The sequence below is a fragment of the Apiospora aurea genome (genome assembly GCF_038362705.1).
Source record: "Apiospora aurea strain CBS 24483 chromosome Unknown utg000005l_segment0_segment0, whole genome shotgun sequence".
NCBI lineage: Eukaryota > Fungi > Ascomycota > Sordariomycetes > Amphisphaeriales > Apiosporaceae > Apiospora > Apiospora aurea.
In genome coordinates this window covers 5,855,936-5,878,350 of record NW_027117392.1, presented here as the reverse complement: position 1 = coordinate 5,878,350, position 22,415 = coordinate 5,855,936, and the positions used below count along the sequence as shown (strand labels likewise).

The following is a 22,415-nucleotide window of genomic DNA, read 5'->3' as shown; positions in this document are numbered from 1 at the left end:
GGGAGTTCCTGGCGCTTGTTTACCTAGGTAGGCAGCCCGGTTAAAATGCAGCGAAGACTTGGGCAAATCATAGGAACTTGAGCGTAACGATTTTATCATTGATGACGATGAACGAGTGACCGATGTATAAACCATCTACTAAGCGCACGGCGAGAACGACTGATCTGGTTGCTTCAAGTTGGTCTCAACGTCCATGCAAACAATCATGGCGGGCGTGAGACTGCAAAGCCAAGCAGACAGGAACCACTATCAATGGAGAAGCAATACCAGAGTCCAAAAACCGACTAATGCCCCTGCTTCTTGTCATCCTGCTTGGTCCAAGCCCTGTCAAGCAAGGCAATTTTCAGAGTCAATAGCTCTGAGAGAATATGGTAATGGGGTAGCTAGGCACCCCAGTTAGCAGCTGCGTCCAGGTATTGCTCTGTGCTCACACATACCTTATCCGTATGTTGTAGACGCAACTTAAGAAGCCGTCATCATGTCGCGGAGCGGGCTCGGTCGGGCTACCTGTCTGGCAGTGTGCAGAGAGGTCGCCGGCCCAATCTTCTCCTTGCGCCGGTCCTTGTACGACAATGGTTCCGTGACTCGGGGCGGCGATTTGGACAAGGTGCTCGGCGGAGGTACGCTCTCTGGCTCTTCGTCGACGACTAGTGCCGGCTTGGATGCTGTGGCTTCTACTCGATCCTCGTTGGTAACGGGATCATCATCAAAATGTCAATCGTCGTAGTATTCGTCATCGTCAGACACTTCGGCTAACTGCTCAAAGTTGACCTTGTATCGGAGAATACCGCCAATGCCACCGAATCCCTTGACGAACTGGTTGCCTTCAGTCGAACGGTCCGAGACGAACTCCAGGTTGGTTCCAAAGTCCTTGTAGTGCTCGGCGATCCATTCAAGGAACGACTCCGAGGAGACAACCTCCATCTCCTGGCCCGTTTCCTTATCCATGAACTTGTCACGGGAGCCCGTCTCCTGCTGCTTGGTAGTGTGCAGGATATTCTGAGCACCGTTGGTGTCCTTCAGGACCCAGCGGGTGATTTCGAGGTTTTCGAAGACAATCAGCACCTCGACGGCACCAAGCTCCAATGCCTTCAGGGTATCATCGATACCGTAGCACACCTTGCCGGTGTCCTGGCTGATTTCCTCGAAGTACTTTCCGATGAGCTTCTTCTCCTGGATGAACTTGACATTGCCCAGCGTCTCGGAGGACAGCTCAATGGCCTGGTTGAAACCGTTCTCGCCACCATAGGAAACATCCACCACCTTGATGACCTTTGCCTGCAAACGACCATCAAACAGATCGGAGGCGTTCAGATCGTTCTTGAAATCGGCAGAACCAGCCAAGATGATACCAGCCACGTTGACCTTGTCGGCAGTAACGAAGTTCTGGACAGCCAATTCGGCCACCTTTCGGACGTAGTTGTGACGCTTCTCCTCTCGCAGACGTGCGAAACGCAGAGCGGACTGACCACCACGACCGTGCTTCTTGGGAAGATCGACCGAGAACTTGTGAACGATGTCTCGGGTGTTGCCACTCAGAGTACCGAAAAGGGCTCCGTTACCGTCCATGATGATGAAGCCAAACTTCTGATCTGACTCCAGCAATTCTGCGAGGGCTTCGGTGTGGAACTTGTTGTCGCAAAGGTACAGCGACGTGTTGATGGGCTTGAAGGGCTCGAAATCGATGTTGACCTTTCGCTCCTTTCCTTCCGAGGTCAAGATTTCACCACAGTAGACGACAAGGCCATTGGGAGGGACCTTGTTGTACAGCTTGAGACGCTGCTGGGTCGATGTAATGGCCGAGAGCACAGACTGTCTGTTGACACGCGATTTGATGTTCGAGGCAGTACCCTGAGGAACGTGTCAGAGAAAGCAGGCGGCAATATAATCCAATCGCCAAGGGTACACATACGTATTCTTCAGCCAACATCTTGGCGATTCGCGAAATCTGATCCTTGGGAGCTGTGGGCCGTACAGTTTAGCATGCGCGCCATTTGTGCCGGACAATGTGGAGGGAACTCACGAATGATCAGACTGATCATGCTTGTGCCATTACCACGAGCGGCCTCGAGGCGTTTGATCAGCTTCTTGACCTTCCATATCTCAATCTGTTCTCACGATCCAGCCTGTTAGTACTCATTGGCATCGCATCGTGCTGTTTTGGTAGTAGGCTGCTAGGGTTGCCACGAGGGAGAGCGTCGCTCTAGGCGGGGTAGTTGGGAAATTCTGCACGTACGTTCTTCTCAGCCTCGTTGGCTGCTGCGTCACTCATCTTGCCTTCGTGTCCGAAGAGAAAACAGTGAAGGTGTTAGACGGTGAAGAGGGTATTGTTGTGCCTGCGCTGGAGGCAAAAGAGAGTGAAATGTAGAAGAGAAAAAATAGAGGACAACAGGTCGCCGATGTCAGAACTAACCGGCTGGTGCGCAAAGGCAGACTCACAAGGACCAGGACCAGGCAGGGACGCGGGCAGGTCACAAATCAAGTTGCGCCAAAAAAGAACGAGGGAGGGGCTCTCTTACGTTCTTCCCAGTTGGGGTTGGGCGAAAGTGGAGGGGGCGAGCAGTCGAGGGCGGGTGTTTTCAGGCCTGACTGACATAAGAGTAAAAAAAAAATAAACCCCGGCTCTCCACGTTTGCAGCGCACTCTCATCAACACCGCCTTAGGTCTGGCTGGTACTTTGAGGCTGCATGCACTAACTCACTGGCACGGCTGATCAATCTGTGCGATTATGCTTGGCCAGGCAACATCAAACGTCCATTTTACTTTAGTAGGACTTCTACTTTAGGCTACCTGAATCTGCATAGTATCCAGTCTGAGTCATCGAAAATTCAGATTTTCTGTTGTTGTTGTTTTTTGTACAGAAGTGCATGCTATGACGGACCGTGATTGCGACAATTGCATTCAACGGTCTTGGGCAGCTGAGCCTGAGAGCATCATTGTTCAGATTAGGTCAACTGCCCAGCTTGGGGTTTTGGTGGGTCGAATCGAAAAAAGCAGCACTGAGAGCCCGGACGGGATAAATCCGGAAGGCCATATGGCTCAAGTACCCAAGTACCCCTCAGCTAAACCTAGGGCGGGTCACTGGCAGATTGCGATTGGGAAAGGGCGGAAAGTGGAGATAAGCTTACAGCCTGTCGTCATTCCCGCCGTCCACCACCCGACAACACCACCCCATCTCAAATCTTTAATATGCCGCGTCATGTTCGTGGGATCCTCACGAATACCCAATACACGCAACGCAACAGAGCCTGAATTGAGGGTAGCGATGGCTGGGATGCCCATACCCATGCATTCTGAGCAGCTCGCGATATGGATTGCTTCATTGAGCAGGGCAGTTTATTCTGGAAATACTGCTCTGTGCTCGGAAAAGAGCCCCAATGGAGTTTTTCTGCTCGAGAATATGCTATTTCAGGTAGGAGGAAGGTAATTGTTGTGCCCTGATGATGGGTGGTGGGTATTGGATCGTCAAAAACCCTTCGGTGGACTGCGAGTATTTACGATACGGCAATGCTGTGACGCTGGCTCTGGCCCAACTCCACCATGGGCTATGAATGAGACGGCATGGCCACAACTCACCGCTGCAGGCCTCTGATGCGCACCCTGGAGCTGTCAAGCTCAGCATTGTGCATCAGCTTGAAATGGCAATACCCTCTTTGTTCTGGTGACCCAAGTACGAGTTGTTGGGCAACAGTGCTTCATCTTGGTGAAGCCAGGGGGGTTTCTGACGCATCGTCATGTTGAGCAGAGCAGATGCGACCAAGCTGTTAGCTTGGTAGTGGATGGTTTCGCGGTGCTGCTCGATGGCATTGGGCCACAACGTTTCAATCAACGTTGGCCTATCTTTCTTGGGGTTACTACCCCAGCTTCCAAAGCCTGCATATGGCCTATATGCGTGGCAGGACGGGATGGGGGGGGTTGAACGAGCGACTTCGCCTTCCGCATGGATTGCTGAGACTATGGGGCTTGGTGATGGCTTCATTCGAGCATCTTGGGGACTGGGTTGTCCACCTCGACAAGGTTATGCGTGGTGTGCCGGCCATGCCGCAGCTAGGCAAACACACCGCCGGCAGACTCCTGCACCGCCTTCGATGAAGTCAACCATCTGACAACGAAAGGCCCTTCGCGTCATCCCGGCGAAGAAGAAAAAGAGAATTGTGCGTTTTCAATCCATCAACTATTCCTTGGACCGAACCCGCAGCTTTTGTGCGGACGTCACAGCACTTGGCAAAATTGGGGGCAACGCTCTATGGTTGAAGGTGGGTGCCAAGACATTGTCCTTTGACATCTCCCTTGAACAGAGGAAAAGGACGGTCCTTCATGATTGCATCCCGACTTCACCTCTACCTGTGTAGCACTTAGCATCTAGGAGTTAGCGACCCTTTTGGGTACAGATTCCCGACCTTCCTACCCACCTTCGGTTTCTACACGATTGTAGACACCTAGATTAAGGCAAAGAGCTGGGGGGCAAGAGTGATATCATGCTTCTCTGGGCTTACGGGCCGCATGCGGGATGTCAAGGCATCTCCAATGGATGGGCCAGGACACCATGTAGGTAGATAGTCAGACATAGGTAATCAGATGGAACCTTGCCTACAGAATGCCAGAGGAGGAGGGTATGACTCTGGGGGATTTGTTTGGGTGTCTCCGGTGTGCGATAACTCGAGCCGTGGGCCTATGGCAGTCTTGATTGGGATAATGCCTTAGCCTATTATATCGATACCTGACCTTGCCATCTGGTTCTGTGCGGCTCAAGCTTTTGAGCTCCCAGTCTCGTTGTGGATTTTCCCCTTCCCTAGTTAGTGACAGGCCATCGGCATTTACACATTCCCCTTCATCCCCACTACAACATACCTACCACCACCAAACCACCCAACCACGACACAATGGCCGCCGATGACGATTCTAGTGATCTCTCGTCGCTGTCGTCGCTGTCTCCGGTGCCATCCGACGACGAAGGCGACGATGGCCTGTCGCAGGACAAGAAGGGTATCCTGAACTACTTCCCCAAACTGCCCAAGGGCGCCAAGCCCAAGGCATCCGAACGAGAACCTTCGCCTCCAGCGCCCAAACGACCTGCTTCACCGCCGCACGAGTATATCCTGGCTGACAACCCAGATATTGCCGTGAGTAAAATTGCCGAATTCGCGTAGAAAACGCGACATCTCGCGCGTTCTGTGGTCGCTAACTCGTTGTTCACGCCTGCAGTTTATTGTCATGTTCAGGAGCCGATTCGACCCTGTTCTGCCCAAATCTCTGCCCAATTTCGGTCCCCAGGAGCTCGAACGCGACATTACCGACACTACGCCCGGTGACCGAGTCGAGCTGTTCTTGTGTGCGGTTTTGGGGCTGCTGCTCAACCGCAAGCAGGATGTCAAGTACGTATGACGCAATTACCTATTACAAAGTGGCACACGGACGGCTAACATGAAAATTATTTTCTGCTTCACAGGCCAGGGCACTACAACCGAGCTCTGGAGGATGCCATCGCGACGCACAAAAGCCAATGGGCAAAGTCTTGGGGTGAAAAGAGCCCGTTGGCTGGGGGCGCTACATTTGGCGCAATGAACCCCACGGAACGAGTAAGTGCCGTCCCAAAAACTCTTGCGTTCGCCGAACCACTTTTCAACAAGAACAAACTTGCTCTGCGTTTTGGCCATGTACTGACTACCGTGGCAATTGCAACAGCTTACCCTCCTACGAACGTTGATCATCTGGTCTCTTTCTTCATCCGAAGCCGTCAAGGGCATGATCAACACCTCCTACAAAGGCAACCGGCACGAAGATGATCTCAACCAGCCTCTTTCGGTCCAATCCTGGGGCGCCGACAGCGACAAGCGCCGGTACTACTTGATCGAGGGCCTGGATGATACTGCCTTCAGGGTCTATCGCGAGAGCAACCCGCAGGGCTTCAACAGAACATGGTGGAGCGTAGCAGGATCGATCGAGGAGCTGAACGCCTTGATCGACAAGCTGCTTACTGTTGATGGCGGCCCTAAAGCGAGGAAGCTGGCGCAGCAGATGCAGATGGCGATCCCCCGGTTCGAGGCCACCGAAGAGAAGCGCAAGAGACGCGAATACCGACAGGCCCATAAGGAGCGCTTCAAGCGCCCGGAGCCGGGCTTCTCGATGTACGAAGGTCGCACGAGAGGTAAACGTATGAAGTATACCTACTCCGACGACGACGAGTTCGTGTCCGACTCCACCGGCACGCGCCGGTCGGGACGCAACACTGGAACCAACACACCTGCGGAGCCGACTGGCCCTGTGACGACCGCCAGCGGCCGTCAGATCAAGGCGCCCTCCCGAATGACCGTGGATGCGTCGAATAACCTCACAACTACGAGCCCTGAGCGGGACGAAGAAGCCAGGCCCTCGTCCAAGGGATCGTCGGTCGGCCCGACTGGGCGTCCCCGCCGATCAGCTGCCGTAAACCACGGTACCAACGGCTGGGCGTCGTCTACGCGAACCAGAGGATCCAAATCCATGGATGACGAAGAAGAGGACGAGAGCGAGCCCGATCTGGGCGACGACGAGGAAGAGCACGTCCCTGAGGAGAACGAAGAAGAAGATGAGGAGGAGGACGCCGAAGAGCTTGCGGAGGACGAAGAGATGGGTGACGATGACGAAGAAGCAGACCTGGACGACAGCCCAAAGTCGATGGTCGTGAAACTGAAAGTGCCCAAGAAGAGCGGCGAAGGAGATGATGGTGGCCCTTCCAAGTTGGATTTGAGCCAGTTCCGCTATGACGGCGCTGGCGACAAGAAGGCAGCCAAGTCTCCCGTCGAACCTGAGAAGACCGAGGAGTCCATATCAGTCGCCCCTCGAAAGACCAAGGGTTCCAAAGAGGGTACCCCTGAGCCTCCCGCCAAGCGGACCTCGAATGGCCTGCAAGCCCAACGACCTCCTCTCACGCCCTCGACAAGCTCGCTGCAATCTACGTCTCTGGCTTATAGGGAAAGCCCGGACAAGTTGCAGCAGCCTTCGCCTCTCCCCAAACCCACTGCTACTGTTGAGTAGCGGGGGTTTCCAAAACTACAGCCTGTTTATCATGTACGTCTACAGCGTTCAGGCGGGTTTTTGATAGGTGCCTGATCTGTATTCCCTGCTAGGCAGCAAAGGCATAGCACCGGGGAGCGGCCAATGATACGAGGACATATTTGCAGCATTGCGTTAGAGGAAGCAGGCGTTCACTGGCTTGGTCGTAGATGGAAGATGGGACAACACCAAGTATGGCCATTGGTCCGTTGTGCAGTACAAGGACCGAGCTTTAGCTACTTGTGTAAAAAGGGACTTTGCCGATATAGATCAGATAGACCGGTGTATGGGTCTAGATCTGTCAACTCTTTCCCACATACCCCCCGAGGGACAAATTAACCGTCATAATACAAAAAAAAAGCGTTTGCGCTGACTACCTGGTTGTCTCTAAGCCCATCATCATGCTTCTTGTGTTGATTTATATGTACACGCATTTACTCACTCCCTTCTAGTAGGAGACCGTCATATTGTGGTTGTTTGTTGTTCAGCCGCACCAGGGCTCTGCTCACATTGCAGAAACCGGGCATACCATAGACTGATTATTTGCCTTGCGTTTCATAACCTCTTCTTCTCGCTGGGGATCTTCCAGTTGTTCACACTGTACCACCACCGCCGTATCCGGGCGCCAGCCGAGCTACCGGTGAGCTGCGCACTCTTGTTCCAGTGCTGCCAGCCGGCCAGCGCCAGGTTGTAGAGGACGCCCTGGGCAAGAGGCATCACCATCTGCGAGGAAGAAAGAGGTTTGTTAGTAGCCACTACTAGTAACTATAGGCTGCGCCGCCGATGCAATCAATATAGGGGCAAAACGTACCTGATCGCGGAACGTCACCAACGCCACCTTCCACCATGTGTCCGCGTCCTTGAGCGAGTTGAGGTAACTCTGCTCGAAGCGCATGTCGGGCATGGGCGGGAAGTGGTGCTTGGGGCTGCTGCGCGGGTGGGGGCGCAGGACGCTCAGCGGGATGTCGGACGAGTCATCGTCGGAGTGGGAGTCGAGCGAGATGTCGCCGTCGTCGATGGACGAGGGCCGCTTGGGAAGCTTGCGGTGCTCGAGGTCGACGGGCTCCTTGGTCGAGGTCGTCGTCGAGGGCGCGAGGTCGTGGGCGGGCGAGGGCGAGGGCTCGATGTGCGCGGTTTGCACGGTTTCGGCGATTTGCGTGGGGATGGACATGGTGGGCGGCGATGTGGTGGTGGTGTGGTGTGGTGTGCCCGGGGAGTAAGTGGCAGGGCAGACTTCCGGATATCGGTGTTGGAATTGCTGCTGGTGCTGCTGCTGGTGCTGCTGCGGATAGTGGTGTTTGGGCGCCGCTGTTGCTAGTGGTTGAAGCTATGATGCTATTGTATGTACATTCTGTATGGGGCCCGCCAATCAGATGGGCGGGATGGCACGTGCGGACCCCACGATCTGACCTCTACCCTTCCTGGGCGTATATAAGCTCTACAACTCCCGATGTTTGCCTCTTAATAGTCTTCTTTCCTGTTGTCAATCTAATTGAAATAGAGCATGGATGCTACTGACTTGCAATACCAATCGTGACTGAACAGTTTGGAACACAAGAATGGATTTGAGCCTTGATACAAGGACCGTGTCCCCGGGCTGCAACTCTTACAACTGCCCACCAGGTATACTGCGAGTGCCAAAGTCAGGGATCGCCTACATGGTTTCTACGGGGCATTTAACACGGCAGGTAGGCGTTCTATATCTGCACGCCGTCATTGCCACAAATGATGTATTATACTGGATCATCACACATCTCAAACTTGGGCAATGTCCTGAGCTGGAGAGTTGAAGGTCTATGTTGCTGCTGTAGCAGCATCTCTTTGGTAAGTACTTACCTGGGACGAAGGATCCGTCAGGAGCTCACTGCGTACCTAATCTTCACAAGAGGTAGGTACCTTGGCATGAAGAACTCAGCCCAACCTCCTCCTACCTGCCCGAGAAGCGACGAGGTATGGCAACAGAGACGAGCACACAGCTACGTCTATCGGTGGTTTGTCGTCACCCCATCATCTATGACTCCTTCCTTCTCACGAAGCCCCCAAATTGGGTACGGAACACACATGTGCAAACATGAGAAGTACCATTTTGCATTTGGCTGTCCGGCCAGTACATCCCTTGAAGAGGATGTTACTGCTGCAGGGAAACCCCTTCCAATTGTTCATCTTCATCGACCACTGACCACTTGCCTTCTTCCCCTAATCCACTGACATCCAGAACCCAAAGACTCAAATTTCCCGCAAGGTGCTGGTACCGAGCGACTCAAACAATAACATCCATCGTCTCGCCCAACCTCCTACCTTGGGTGACCTCGTGCTTGCACATGCCACCTGCGCGCCGTGTCCTTGGTATTACCTAAGTAAGTATGTACTTAGGTAAAGTACCACGTCCGGGAAGAGCGCACAGCTGTTGGGGTCTATCAGCGGTTTACTCGTTTAATCGTTTGGCTCCTTCCTGTTCCCAAAACACCAAAGGGTGTGAGGAAGACATTACCGTTACTTCTACACCACCCTCGTCAATTGTTATCCACTTTCCTCCCGTTCTTTCCCTAGTTCACTCCTCTCTGTCAATCGTTCCATAATGCACTTACCTTCCACCCCCAACCCCAAGCTCCCACCGGCAGTGTTTGTTTGAATGGACAACACCCCGGGGGTAACCGGTACAACACTGGCATAACAAACCCGGAATGCCCATTTACGTCAAGTGACCCGTGATCCTTATCTCGGTGTCCGGTTGGACGTGGAATAACCGGTCAGCTGGATAGTCTAACCAGCAATGGGGTAGTTGGGTTCTGATGGGACAACAGGCTGGTGTGCAATGGTTTTAGAAAGGCACGGCCAATATCGGTTCAGACTGGCAACCGTAACAACCGGCAACTGCTCCTGCTATTGATTCCATGCCACGCTGGATTTCAGGCAATGGCGTACATTTCTTGCGGTGGATGTCATTGACATTCGTTCTGCTCACAAAGGTGGCCTTTTGGATCCAACTTCTTCTCAACATCACACACTTCATCCTTTTGGTATTGCAAGCCTCGTTTTCTCTACCTTTCCCATATTACTCCAATCCAATAACATTATGGCGGCAGTGCCAGGCGTTGATGAGCTGGGATGGACAACATCATCTACCAGCTCCAGCTCCAATACAACCGACTCGCAGGGACGGAAGCCGAAGAAGTCCCTGGGCCTTTTTGGTTCTATGAGGAGCAAGATCAAGGGAATCCGCTCCACGTCGACTTCGAAGCCCGCGGATGCCGTCACCAGGTCCCCAAGCTCGTCACAGCGTGCCCTCCCGCCCTTCAGCTTCAAGCAGTTCTCGTCCCTCAAGAAGCGGCACGGCATGGACCCTGCCCCGAATCATAACGTTTCTCGCAAGGCAGCCACAGTCCGGTGCCATGGTACAGAGCGAGTTGTCAACGTCCCACGGCGTACCAGCATGAGCAACGCTATGCCGGCTCTAGCCCCAGTCAAAGCTCCCCAGCTGGAGATACCGAAAGACATTGGTGGTGACTTCATGTTGGCAGACGGAGCGTAGGACAGTAAGTACTAGCTATTATCATCCCGGCGGGAAGCCATGCTCACATCCGACTCTATAGGCCCCGTTACTACCAACCCTCCTGATGATGTCGTTGACTCCATCCCTACCGATGGAAAAATCGTCCGAATCTCTCCAGCATCAGCAAGCATCTTTAAACACGTACCCATACCCCTACCCCTCGAGGGTTATAATGACAATGACCTCGAGGAGGGTCCCCCTGGAGTATGGCAGCCCCGAGTTCACAAGCCAGTCGATTTACCCGTTATTTCCGTCCCGTATGCCCCTTCTGGGGAAGTCCAAGGAAGGTCTCTGCCGCCTGAGCCGCGGGATTTACGTCAGCCCATGGCTCTGCCTTGTGAGCCACGGGACTCATACCAGTCCACGGAGATGAAGGGTATTGATAAGCAGCACATACCCGAAGGCACTGATGATGTCTTCTCGATCTTTACTGATGTTGCTGGCTCAGTCGATCTTAGTGAAAAGCGTTCTACTGAGTATTGGCCGAGTTCGAGCGGTTCTGACCCTCACGACATTGCTTTTGAACTAGAAGGTGACGGCGTCGACCCTTCTGCTGCTGCTGCCGAAGAGGTCGCCGAAGAGGTCGCCGATGAGTATTGGTCCGTTTCGGATTTGCCCTCCAAATTCTTGCAGTCGGCCATGGCGCAACTGGCTTTGGCCCGCAACAAGTCCGAGCCCGAGTTGCGTTATCTCGGGCGACTTCGACAGATACTAAAGAGGATGACTCTAGACGAGTTTGAGCTACTTGTGGGGGACGTTGATCCGAAATGGGTGCCAAAGGGATCCCTCTGGCGAGAATTCGGTCATTTCCAATTCCAGGCGGGGATTCTGATCGGCAAACGCGAAACGGCATCTGAGATACTAGACCGGCTGAAGCTCGAGCAGGGCTTGAACCACAAAGAGCCCTTGGTCGGGGTTCCCCAGTCCATTCATGACATCCTGGCGGGTATATTGAAAGATAAACCAGCCCTTGACACGAGTTCCTCTACTTCATCTACAGACGTTTACACAGGCGAGCAGACTATTGAAGACGCCGTCAAGAACCCTAAAGTCACCGACGAGGAGGAAACCCGGGAGAAGTCTCCTAGAGCTTCGAGTTATGGACGTACCAAGGCTAAGGACCACTTGAAGCCACAGAAAACCATTGCATTCTCGGTCCTTCGGAGTGGCTCGCACGCCAAGGCTGTGCGAACTCCACCAATGCGCACATGGGATTACGAGATACCCTATTCATTCCAGAAGAGCGAGGACTCGGACCAGCAGAGATCGGACACGTCGGTCTTGGAGGATGACGAGGACATGAAAATGGCCAGCATGCTAAGTCGCATGTTCTGATTTCGGTGAGTGTTTGTGGCAATCAATGGCTTGCTTGCTTGCTCAAGTTGTGCAAGTCCATTATGGGTAGCATGAGATAGTTGTTGGGCATGGTTGGTTTTGGTGGTTACGGTACGCAGCACTAAGAGGTCTGTTCGCTTTCAAGAGTTCTTTCGATATTGCGGTAGACTTTACACAATAAAAACACTCATTGCATAGAGTTCCTGGCAGACATTGCCATCTTTCGGTTCGAGATTAATCTGCGCATTCTGAATTTAGTTTTGCTCCAGTTCTAGCCCAGTTCGACACAGTCTGAATATGTCGATTTTTATATTTGCTCGAGAAATATGGCAGATTTGGTGTCTACCTGAGACCTATACTCCCCTTCTATCTGGGAAGACTTGGTAATGGCCACGATGGAGTGGCTGTCACATAGAGTTGCGAGTTATCCATGGACCACCGTCACCTTATTATATGGCCCGGAATGATATATAGTTTTCGACCGCCAAGCTCTTTCTCCGGTGTCTCGTGAATAATTTTCAAAGGCTGTAGGTGGCAGAGGCTCGTTAACACCGTCTTTTTTTTTTTTTTTTTTTTTTTGAAAACTCAAGGTCATAGAGTATCATCTCCGCAGTTCAACTCAGGAGTCCCTTCTGTACTACATGCACTCTCGAGCCGCCTACACTCAAAATGGAAGACCAGAGTGATCGTCACATCACGATTCGGAAAAAGCGCAGCCTCTCTGAGGACCATTACGGAATTGGAATTCACCCCCCAAGCAAGAGACGAGCGCTGTCTGAAGGGGGCTATTCGACAGAACAGGGTCGGGGGAACTGCGACATGTCAGGCGAAAGCATGACGGCGCCTTGCCCCTTCCGCTTGGGTATACGGCACAGAAACTCTGGTGAAGAACAAAGACGGGATGTTACTGGGCTTACTGCCGGAGAGGCTTCATCGCCGCAACAGACTGAGGCTGTTTCTGGGCCTGATGTTGGATCTCCTCGTCATACTGATGCTCCACTATCACCCCCTTCTTTGCCACAGCATGATATCGTCCACGAAAAAGAACATGTCGATGGTGTTGACAGGGCCAGGTTTGCTCTCGGGGTGCTTCTGGTTCCGAGTTCTTCTCCTTCGTCTGCTCAGTCTGATGACGAATCGCAATTGCCGCCGCCTTCTTCGTCTCAACAATCTGGCAGCAGCGGCCATCGTACATCACCGACGAGGACGGAGGAGAGTCCAAAAGCGAAAGTGAAACTGCCGCCGATGGGGAAGGTTAAGGCTTCTTCTGCTGCTCTGCCCGCTGCTCTGCCCGCTGGAAAGTCTGGGCGGAAACGCCTTCCCACTCTCGGCCAAAAGACAGGAGGCTCCGGCGGACTGAATGCCGTGGAGAAACCGACGAAGACATCACCCAAGAAGCGTCGCCAGAGTCAACTCCTCGTCTCCGATGAGAGAGACGGCAGTCAAAAGGGCGTCGCCCGTTCAAAAGGAAAGGCGCCGAAGAGACAGCGCGAGGATGACGAAAACTTGACTGACGAGAAACCTGATGCTACGCAAGTCGACGACAGCATATATGTTCTACCCGTCCGTAAGAAGAGGCATCAAAGTCGATGGACTGCGGTTAATTCCGCCAACCTCGTTGTCGACGACGACGAAGACGTCCCCCAACAGCAGCCAGAAAAATCCCAGGAAGAAAAGGAAGAGGAAGAAGAGCAGCTGCAGCACGATATGGCTCAACGCAGCCTGGACTACAGGGCCACGGCCACGCCAAAACGCGGCCGCAGACGCAGCAGCAACAATAACGGTAAGAAAAGCGGCACCGTTTGGGCGGGCATGACAGAGCCGCTCTTCCGCGAGGACAAGGAGCACAACCGCCAGCTCGAAGAGGGCCGCAAGCGGCGCCGGCGGGAGCGCGAGAAGCAGCAGGCTGGAGGGGCGGGGAAGGAGACGACGCCGGAGGAGAAGAGGAGGATCTACAATGAGAAGCAGAGGGAGAGGCGGGCGAGGATAAAGAGAGAGAAGGAGGAAGAGGAGAGGCGGAGGCAGAGTGGCGAGGATACTTTGGATACTACTCTTGTGATTGCCGTTGCTTCTTGAGCTCGTGGATGTGGGCAAACGGCCCCCTATGATACATATCACGCTGCCCTCTCCATGTTAGGCTCCGGTGGAATATCCATAGCTATTACTACCGTCCCCACCTTCATGCGCTTTACAGGTCAGCACGACCTATGATCAACAACAAAGGATATGTAGGAGACAAGAATGTGAGTTTTCAGAGTTCATGATCCTGGCGTGAAATACATTGGTATCAACTACTGTCTTTATTCCATCCCATTCCATCCGGTACATGTGGTATAGTACAACAAGAGCTCGTATCGATCGATCCCCCGAATACGCCGGAGCCACCCTTACTTAAATCATCAACACGCCGGGAGGGGCAAGAAACATAAGGGAATATTTTTGTTCGTGGTTTTTCCAAGAGTGGAGATGCCGCAAGCATTGAGGTATACACAGCCTTCACCAGCTCAACATAGCTTCCCGTGGCTGTCTTTTTCTGTCGGCTTTCAAAGAAAGCTTTTTCGAAAGACGGACGCATATTGGAGCGCGTCCTATCCTTGGCTTTTCTCTGCCCGTATTTACTGGCCCTCGCCATCCTGTTGGATTGGCCTGCGGAGGACTTCCATGTCGGCTGGTAGTTTTTTTGTTAGAATCTGGGGAATCAAACGAGGGTCGAGTGTGTTTTGCTGGAGACATACTCTGGTAAACGCTCATGGCGGAGCGGACCTGGCCCTCCTGGTCCTCGTAGGACTTAATGACAACGTTGCCCTCGACGTAGACGGTGGCACTGTTTACGTAGATCCTCAAGTTAGCATTTCTGTTGTCCCCTCAATTGCAAGCTCCTCCTCTCCCTCCTCCTTCGTGTAGCTAGCTACATGGCATCATATCAATCACTCAATCAGTCAAACGTACCCCTTGGGAAGCGAGGTGAGGTAGTCGCGGCGGGGGCCCTCGGGCTCGAAGCTGGCGACCTTGAACCAGCTGGTGACGCGCTTGTCCTTGGGGCCCGAGTTGGAGGCGACGGCGTACTCGATGACCTCGCGGCCGGTCGACGTGGGGCGGACCTCGGGCGTCGCGGCGAGGTTGCCGATGATGGTGATTCTGGCCCGGGGCCGCGCGGCCGAGGCGCTGAAGGCGCGCGCGAAGGTGCGCGTGGCCGTGGGGGCGGCGGAGGCGAAGCGGGAGGCGGCGAACATGTTGGCGACGGGGTTGGGCTGGTGGAGGTAATTGGTTTGGGAGGGAGGGTTTTCTGGAAAAAGAGACTTGGCCTGTTGACTGTAAATAGCAGGAGGGGAAAAAGTTACTATGGAGATGGGCGGCGACGATATGCTGGGAGTGGAGCAGGGACCGAAAAGTTGTGGTGGAGTCGGGATGGATTGTGTACAGCAGCTTGTTTGCTGGAAACGGGAATGGCGATGCGAATGGAGTCGTTGGGTTTCACAGGGTCCTTCGTCCTTTTCGGGTCCGGCAAGACGGGCGCGTTGTCATTAGGTATCGCACCGCGTTTTTTTTCTTCTTCTTTTTTTAATTTAAACCCATCCCGGGCCAACGCACCAAATTGGGATGAGGGTTATTATGCATGCTGATGCTGCAGCTCCTCTCCTCGAGCCAGATTGTTGCATATACCTCTCATAAGGGTGGTTACGGGTTAATTGCATGTCGAAACGTCAAGTTGCTCGTTGATGTCCCCTTCAGCCCTATAAATTGAACCAGACGATCTGGACCCTCACCTTGCCACTTGTACTTGGAAACTTGAAATGGCATGGTCCGGTTGATGACGACCCCTTTCTACCACATTCACGTGTTGCTCACCAACTGGATACGCTTCTCGCCCTTGCAATGCTTGGAGACGGAACTACATCGAAGAACATTTTGTGCGAGCTCAAAGTACACGGCTGTGGAGGGGTAATGGCCCGTCACCGTGACTCAAAAGGTCAAAAGACAACACGAGCAGCATCGCTCGGGAGTGTGAGCTTACAAAAGATAGGATGTGTTGAGTCGCCTGTTATGACAGTGCCGCCTGTCATCCTGTACGATGGGCAGAACCGTGACCTACGAAAATAAATCAAGAAAGCCGTATCTCTGGTTGGAGAAACTTTCCAACTTACAGCACGGTCTTTCAAGAGGTACCTAAGGTAGGTGTCGTCCTGCTGGGTGTTTATGGAGAGCGTTGTTTCTCCGGGGCAACGCTTCTCCAGACCTCTAAACATCACGACAGCAAGGAGACAGAAACTGAGCACTATTCAAAATTGAATTCGGTACCGTGACGGATCACAACATTCTGTCATATCACTCGCACTTCTTTCTCGTCTCTTGACCTGTGAAACAACTCTGTCGGGTGCTGACTTATTCTACCTCGCCCACGTCGTGTTCTGTCCAAAAAGAAGCTCTTGGCCAACACCTACAAAAACCCTTTCTCTACTTATTAATTCTCAAGATATCCCTTGATTGGCCACTCACTTCTGGGCTGTCAGATACAAAACAGTAATGTCTTGCTGCGCAACCGAAACCATTTGCTCATAGGAACGACGGTAACTGACCAAGATGACCAAGATAATCCGTTCCCCAATGACCGACGCCAACATTCTCCTACAGAACCAGACGGCGACCAGCGCCAGCTTGCAGGCCAACCTGGTCTGCCGCGTGCTCTTCGCCATTATAGGCACGCTGCTCTGCTGGGTTCCCTTCCGCCTGCTGCTGCGCAACGGCGAGTTCGCGGCCGTCGTCTTCATCGTCGGCGTCGTCATCACGAACTTGTTCACCATTATCAACTCCCTCCTATGGCGCAACGACTGCTGGAGCCTCTGGTGGGATGGCCAGGGCTGGTGCGATCTGCAGGTCTGGCTCGCGGGCCCGCTGGGAACCATCTACGCTGCCGCCATCTTCGCCATTATGCGGCACCTGGCCGAACAGGTCGGAATGATGCGGGTCACTACTTTGTCGGCACAGGAGAAGAGACGTCGCAACTTGATCCAGGCCCTCATCATCTTCCCCATACCTATCGTCCAGCTGGCCTTCACTTGGTTCGATCTGGCGCAGCGCTACATCATCGGCACGCTGGTCGGATGCTCGGCCACCTATGACAACAGCTGGCCCAAACTCTTCGTCTATAGTGCTCCGCCTGTGCTTTTTGCGCTTGCATCTATGCCTTATGCCTGTGAGTAGCCCCTCTTGCAACAAGCCCCCTTTTCTCACCCTTATTTGCTTTGTTGCGCCCAGCCAGCGACTGCGATTGGGTACTGACTATCTCTGCAGTCTTGACTTGGAAGCGGTATCGTGCGATATCGATCGCTAGCGCAGCAGCTCTGAGCACCAATAGCTCAGCAGGCAAGCGGGCGAATCGTACTCGCCGCCGCCTCTACCAGATGTCCATGTCGATCCTGGTCCCCTACGTCCCACTCCAGTTGGCCTTTTTCGTGTACAACATCAGAGAGACTGGCACCTTCAAGCCGTACGACTACTACCGCATCCATTACACCGAGGAACCCTACCCCTGGGACTCGATCGTGCTGGTCCCCAGCTGGATGATCCCGTTCGCTGCACTGAACCAGCCGTGGATCCCGATTATTACCACGATCCCCATCGTCCTGTTCTTCGGCATGACCAAGGATGCGATAAAGGCGTATCGCAGATACGCGCTGGCTCTGGGGTTGGGAAAATGTTGGCCGGCACTTCGCGACAAGGGGGCCGCACACCACCGTCGGAATATGAGCAGCACTAACGAGGGCTCGAAAACGGATTGTCAAAGACGTACCAAACCCATATCATTGGGGACTACTGCCAGAAGGTAAATCGTACAGCTTTACTTGCTTACCCGCTCTGATTAATAGAGTCTGGAAAAGACCACATGCTAACGTCTGCCAGTCCCAATACCCCCACACACGACTTCATCATGCAGGACTTCGCCCCGTCGAACCTCCCAGCCATTACAGTCATACCTCCCTCGAATCTACCCAACCGAAATCACGAGGCCGCCGTCTCGGCCAGCGGAAACCCGTCAGTGCCGCCCCGTGCTTCTTTGTCATTCTCACCCGACCGCCCTCCCGTCATACCGCCACGAGGTTCCTCGCTGAATCGCGGCGATAAAATGCGTAGGCTGCTGGAGCAAGCCGCCCAGCTTCGCGAGAGGCTACCTTCGACGGGGAGCATACAGCAGACTTTCCGCAAAAGCGGCAGCCAAGGGAATCGGGTCCGGTTCGCAGGATCAAATCCAAGCGAAGAAGGTAGTAGTAGCAGCAATAGGCGCGCATTTTTTGATGATTCTCCGTTCTCGCGGCACGGTGGCGGTGACTGCTTGGTGCGCCGCAGTAGTCTTCGGCCCCCTCCTTACGATCTCACCATTGCGAACAATAACAAAGACAACGGTACCAAAGACAACGGTACCAAAGACAACGGTAACAACGACGACAATACCAACGACAATACCAACGACAATTCCAACAACAGCAACAACGACACCAATGAAGTAAAAAGCACATTCGAGGCTTCAATCGAGAAAGCCATGAGGAACGCTTCTTCAAGCGGAACATCTAAGGGGAAGGCCAAGGCCAGGGTGGTGAGAGGGAACCCCTGGTTTTGGGAATCCGATGACGATGAGGATTCCGATGACAATTATTATGCCGTATCAAGGCCCATGATGCCAATGCATCGCATCGAGTCGGCGCAAGATGGCAACGAGCCCCGGACGCCGGTCGCGGCGATGCCATTATCGGGACTCCATGTTCCCAAGTCGGAGCCTAAGTCAGAAGACGGAGTGCCTGTCACGCCGCGGCAGGTTGGGTAGGCCCGGAGATTTTGTTGAATGGTTGAGTTTATTTCGGTGGATATGCGAGGGTATGCCTAGATACATATGCGCGTGAGGATCTCCAGTTCGAGGGAAATGGAGACTAGCAAGGGGTGAGATAACTTTCGTTTGAGACTTTGGATTTCCTTTGTACGTACTAGATACTTGGTTACATGGCCCCTACATTACATTGGCCAGTAATCCAACGAGAATGGCTCTTCCTAATGACTAAGTTCAGGGGCCCCCTTATGAAAGCACAATAGGCATTGTTGTATTCAGCCACCCTTACTGTTCACACACCGGAGAGACCAGTGCAAACTAACACGATGATACGAAGCAATTGCAACTGTAGGCTTCATTATATCAGTTACATATATCCCAAAATGCATAAGGAACTGCGTGAGAGAGGGGGTTACCGACTGCTTGGAATGGGATACCCACTTGTACGGCAAAGACCAACGAGGAACGATGATTTGCCGCTGATGGTAACCTACGCAAGGAACCGAATCCTAGATAGTATTTAAGCAACCAACCCCTTGGAGTTTACCAACGTGAAGACTGAGAACCTGTCACAGTTTCTCTAGGACTGTAACGACAACTCCGAATGAAGATGACTTTGTATCTTGGGTATTGGGCCTTTACGGTACCGAATATTCTAGGTACCTACTGTTAAGGGATCTCGTTCATTCTCCCCACTGGGGGTACCCAAGTTAAAGTACTTTACATCCCTGAACCGTTACCCCACGTCTCCACCGGCGCTCCCGATTGCCCGAGGCGCTGCAAGCGTCGAGCATGTCGAGCTACTACTACGGCGACCTTTAGCTGCCGATCCCTAACGACGTCAATTCACACAACTGCCTCTCTGACTTCGGGAGCTTACCCTGTTTCCCTATCTTCCCCTTCCGCCCAAACTCTGCTCGCGACAAGTTCGTAAACAGAACCTCAACAAACCCCAAAGGCCGCCAACGGATCACAGCTCGCCGACGACGACAAGCCAGTCGAAATCGCCATTATGGGCGACCGCGAATACGCAAAGCTCGACCACGAGAACCACCTGCTCCTCGTAAGTCGCGCCCTTCTCTCCCTAGCCAAGTCCCTGCAAGACAGAAGCACGCCCACCAAAGAAACGAGAACATTTACTGACCTGCGCGCAACCATGATAAACAACAACAGGACCAACCCCTCCTCCGCCTCCCCTTCGAGCTCCTCCGCAAGAACTTCCGCTCCGCCCACTTCGAAGTCGAGCGCGATGGCTCCTTCGTCAAGAACACCCTCAAGGACACGGCGACGTCGGCCATGAACGGCAAGGCGAGCCCCGACGACGTCCTCAAGTCGCTCGACAGCATGCTGGCCCGCATGAAGGGCGTCAAGCGCAAGCTCTCCACCTTTGCCGACGAAGAGGCCCGCCTCTACCGCCACGAGCAGGCTCGCGTCCGCCACCTCGCCGAGCTCTACGACATGCACAGCACCGAGGACGTGAAATACGAGGTCTGGAGCCGCACCCGGCTCGACCGCCTGCTGGTCGATTATCTGCTGCGGTCGGGGTACGGGACGAGCGCCCGCATGCTGGCAGAAGAGCGAGGCATCGGGGACTTGGTTGACGTCGACACGTTCGAGACGATGGGCAGGATAAGTCAGTGCCTGAGGAACGGCAGTGTCACCGAAGCCCTGGCCTGGTGTACGGCCGGTGATATCAAGAAGGAGCTGCGGAAGATGGACGTAAGTTCAACCAACGCCCGTAATCGAGTTTGGGGAAAACATAATACGGGTCACTAACACTTCATGCCGCACAGAGCAACCTGGAGTTCGAACTACGCTATCAGCAATATATCGAACTGGTACGGCCATATACAAAAACGAAGCTCGCCGAGGCTATCAAGCACGCCCAGAAGTACCTCCATCCCTACCGAGCGTCCCACCCCAAGGAAGTCCGCCAAGCCTGCGGTCTTCTAGCCGTGCCGCCGCAGCGCGCCGCCAGCTACCCGGACTACCGGGCCCTGTACTCCCCCTCGCGGTGGGAAATGCTAGCAGAACTCTTCACGACAACGCACAACACACTCCTCGATCTGCCCTCGATCCCGCTGCTACACATGGCACTCTCGTCAGGACTCTCAGCCCTCAAGACGCCCGCGTGCCACTCGTCGCACCCGGCCTCGCTCGCCGCGGCCCCCTCCCACGCCACCAGCCTCAGCCTGGCCAGCTCCGTCTGCCCCATCTGCAGCACCGAGCTCAACGAGCTCGCCCGCGCCGTCCCCTACGCCCACCACACCCAGAGCCACGTCGAGCACGACCTGCTGCTCCTGCCCAACGACCGCGCCTACGGCAAGGCCCGCCTTGAGGAGTACTCCCGCAAAGCCGGCCTGCAGGAGGGCCAGGTCAAGGACCTGCGAACGGGGCAGGTCTACCCGGTCGAGCTGCTGAAGAAGGTCTTCATCACGTGATCGTTGGTGCTGTTGGGGCCCGGTGATCAAGCGACGCAACGGGGTGTAGCAGCACACCATTCCACAAACATGATATTTCGAACTGGTTGTTACTCCCTACCTATTTCCTCTTCTTCTTGTTCTTCTTTTACAGTTACAACGGCGTTACGGAAACCACACGGTTCAATAGCCTCCTCTCCTGAGGCGAGGCGAGGATGGAGTTTATCAAGGTTCACAACGATCTCACACAAGGCAACATGAACGGCACAACACAACACTCTCACTGGAATGGCGTTGAGAGGAAACAGAGGGGGAAGGGCATCGGCATCATCTCACGGCGTTCTTTCCATTGTTCCACTATTTCTTTATCGCATCTTGTATCTCCTGAAGGGCGGCCAATGCGGCCCATCAGTGTAAAGTAGTTATGTTTCAGGGGCATTACTCTAGCGAAATCAAACACGCTATGCATTGTTGAATCTACTGGTTTCGAATACGTGATACCGCACTTGCCTTGGTTAGCCCAAAACGGCGACGATGATTGTTCACGAATGAATACATGACTTCCTTGGCCAGGCCGAAAGTTACATAAGGGAGTTCTCACCCTTGGACCAACATGCCTAGGTGGGCATACCCATCTGGTTCAGGGGTACATTGCCCCTTTCCCGATTACTCTGACATGCTACTCCTGACGTCTCAGCATCCATCATTGCCAAGAGTCGTATCCTGCCTGGATATCAAGGCATATATCTAATAGCCAGCCCAAGAGATGCATGCATATGGTAGTAGAAATTACTAATCATATACTCCTAAATGCCAGTATGCAAGAAGCCAGATATTTGAAATCACATAATAGACACCCTTTTATGAAGAAATGTTACACATACACCATTTGCCACAATACCCAACCAAAAGACAAGCCCGTTTAGATAGATAGGGGTAAGATAAAGACAGAAGACCAGAAGCCCTGTAAAGACTTGGTGTCAGAATCAGAGTGCCATCATCCAATCCCACGAAGCAACACCATATCACAAAACTTCCACCGAAGCCATTCACCATCAAATCAGAGCAAGAACGGGAGAGAGAGGGAGAGGCCATGAGAAATGCCAAGCAAAAAAAAAAAAGGTAACCGCTGAAAAGGACGTTATATTCACAACTCCATCCCCGCCCCCTTTTTCCGGACCGCTGATGTTTCGGGGGCCTCCCCAATTGGACCCCCTCCCAAACAAAAAACAGCCGAAGATCAAAAAGGGGC

At 53.5% G+C, this 22,415-nt stretch overlaps 9 protein-coding genes across 9 annotated transcripts; 6 read left to right on the top strand and 3 right to left on the bottom strand.

The window, feature by feature from the left end:
- Positions 1-462: 462 nt before the first annotated feature.
- On the bottom strand, positions 463-2,272 carry PG986_008327 (eukaryotic peptide chain release factor subunit 1; the record flags this gene model as incomplete). The annotated part of the gene is made up of 5 exons (XM_066844549.1): positions 463-684; positions 748-1,851; positions 1,913-1,962; positions 2,024-2,108; positions 2,237-2,272. The coding sequence occupies 5 exons, from the start codon at positions 2,270-2,272 to the stop codon at positions 463-465; spliced, it is 1,497 nt and encodes a 498-aa protein (XP_066700661.1).
- Positions 2,273-4,883: 2,611 nt separating this feature from the next.
- PG986_008326 (uncharacterized protein) lies at positions 4,884-7,017 on the top strand (the record flags this gene model as incomplete). The annotated part of the gene is made up of 4 exons (XM_066844548.1): positions 4,884-5,123; positions 5,206-5,375; positions 5,450-5,579; positions 5,686-7,017. The coding sequence occupies 4 exons, from the start codon at positions 4,884-4,886 to the stop codon at positions 7,015-7,017; spliced, it is 1,872 nt and encodes a 623-aa protein (XP_066700660.1).
- Positions 7,018-7,590: 573 nt separating this feature from the next.
- On the bottom strand, positions 7,591-8,206 carry PG986_008325 (uncharacterized protein; the record flags this gene model as incomplete). The annotated part of the gene is made up of 2 exons (XM_066844547.1): positions 7,591-7,758; positions 7,847-8,206. The coding sequence occupies 2 exons, from the start codon at positions 8,204-8,206 to the stop codon at positions 7,591-7,593; spliced, it is 528 nt and encodes a 175-aa protein (XP_066700659.1).
- A 1,905-nt stretch (positions 8,207-10,111) lies between these two features.
- Positions 10,112-10,567, top strand: PG986_008324 (uncharacterized protein; the record flags this gene model as incomplete). Its single annotated transcript, XM_066844546.1, has 1 exon — positions 10,112-10,567. One exon carries the CDS (start codon positions 10,112-10,114, stop codon positions 10,565-10,567), a length of 456 nt encoding a protein of 151 aa, XP_066700658.1.
- Positions 10,568-10,957: 390 nt separating this feature from the next.
- Positions 10,958-11,923, top strand: PG986_008323 (uncharacterized protein; the record flags this gene model as incomplete). The annotated part of the gene is made up of 1 exon (XM_066844545.1): positions 10,958-11,923. One exon carries the CDS (start codon positions 10,958-10,960, stop codon positions 11,921-11,923), a length of 966 nt encoding a protein of 321 aa, XP_066700657.1.
- A 669-nt stretch (positions 11,924-12,592) lies between these two features.
- Positions 12,593-13,999, top strand: PG986_008322 (uncharacterized protein; the record flags this gene model as incomplete). The annotated part of the gene is made up of 1 exon (XM_066844544.1): positions 12,593-13,999. The coding sequence occupies one exon, from the start codon at positions 12,593-12,595 to the stop codon at positions 13,997-13,999; it is 1,407 nt and encodes a 468-aa protein (XP_066700656.1).
- Positions 14,000-14,538: 539 nt separating this feature from the next.
- PG986_008321 (uncharacterized protein) lies at positions 14,539-15,156 on the bottom strand (the record flags this gene model as incomplete). The annotated part of the gene is made up of 3 exons (XM_066844543.1): positions 14,539-14,591; positions 14,659-14,747; positions 14,873-15,156. The coding sequence occupies 3 exons, from the start codon at positions 15,154-15,156 to the stop codon at positions 14,539-14,541; spliced, it is 426 nt and encodes a 141-aa protein (XP_066700655.1).
- A 1,372-nt stretch (positions 15,157-16,528) lies between these two features.
- On the top strand, positions 16,529-18,743 carry PG986_008320 (pheromone receptor; the record flags this gene model as incomplete). The annotated part of the gene is made up of 3 exons (XM_066844542.1): positions 16,529-17,117; positions 17,216-17,747; positions 17,825-18,743. The coding sequence occupies 3 exons, from the start codon at positions 16,529-16,531 to the stop codon at positions 18,741-18,743; spliced, it is 2,040 nt and encodes a 679-aa protein (XP_066700654.1).
- A 1,012-nt stretch (positions 18,744-19,755) lies between these two features.
- Positions 19,756-21,184, top strand: PG986_008319 (uncharacterized protein; the record flags this gene model as incomplete). The annotated part of the gene is made up of 3 exons (XM_066844541.1): positions 19,756-19,806; positions 19,917-20,462; positions 20,537-21,184. 3 exons carry the CDS (start codon positions 19,756-19,758, stop codon positions 21,182-21,184), a joined length of 1,245 nt encoding a protein of 414 aa, XP_066700653.1.
- Positions 21,185-22,415: the final 1,231 nt, after the last annotated feature.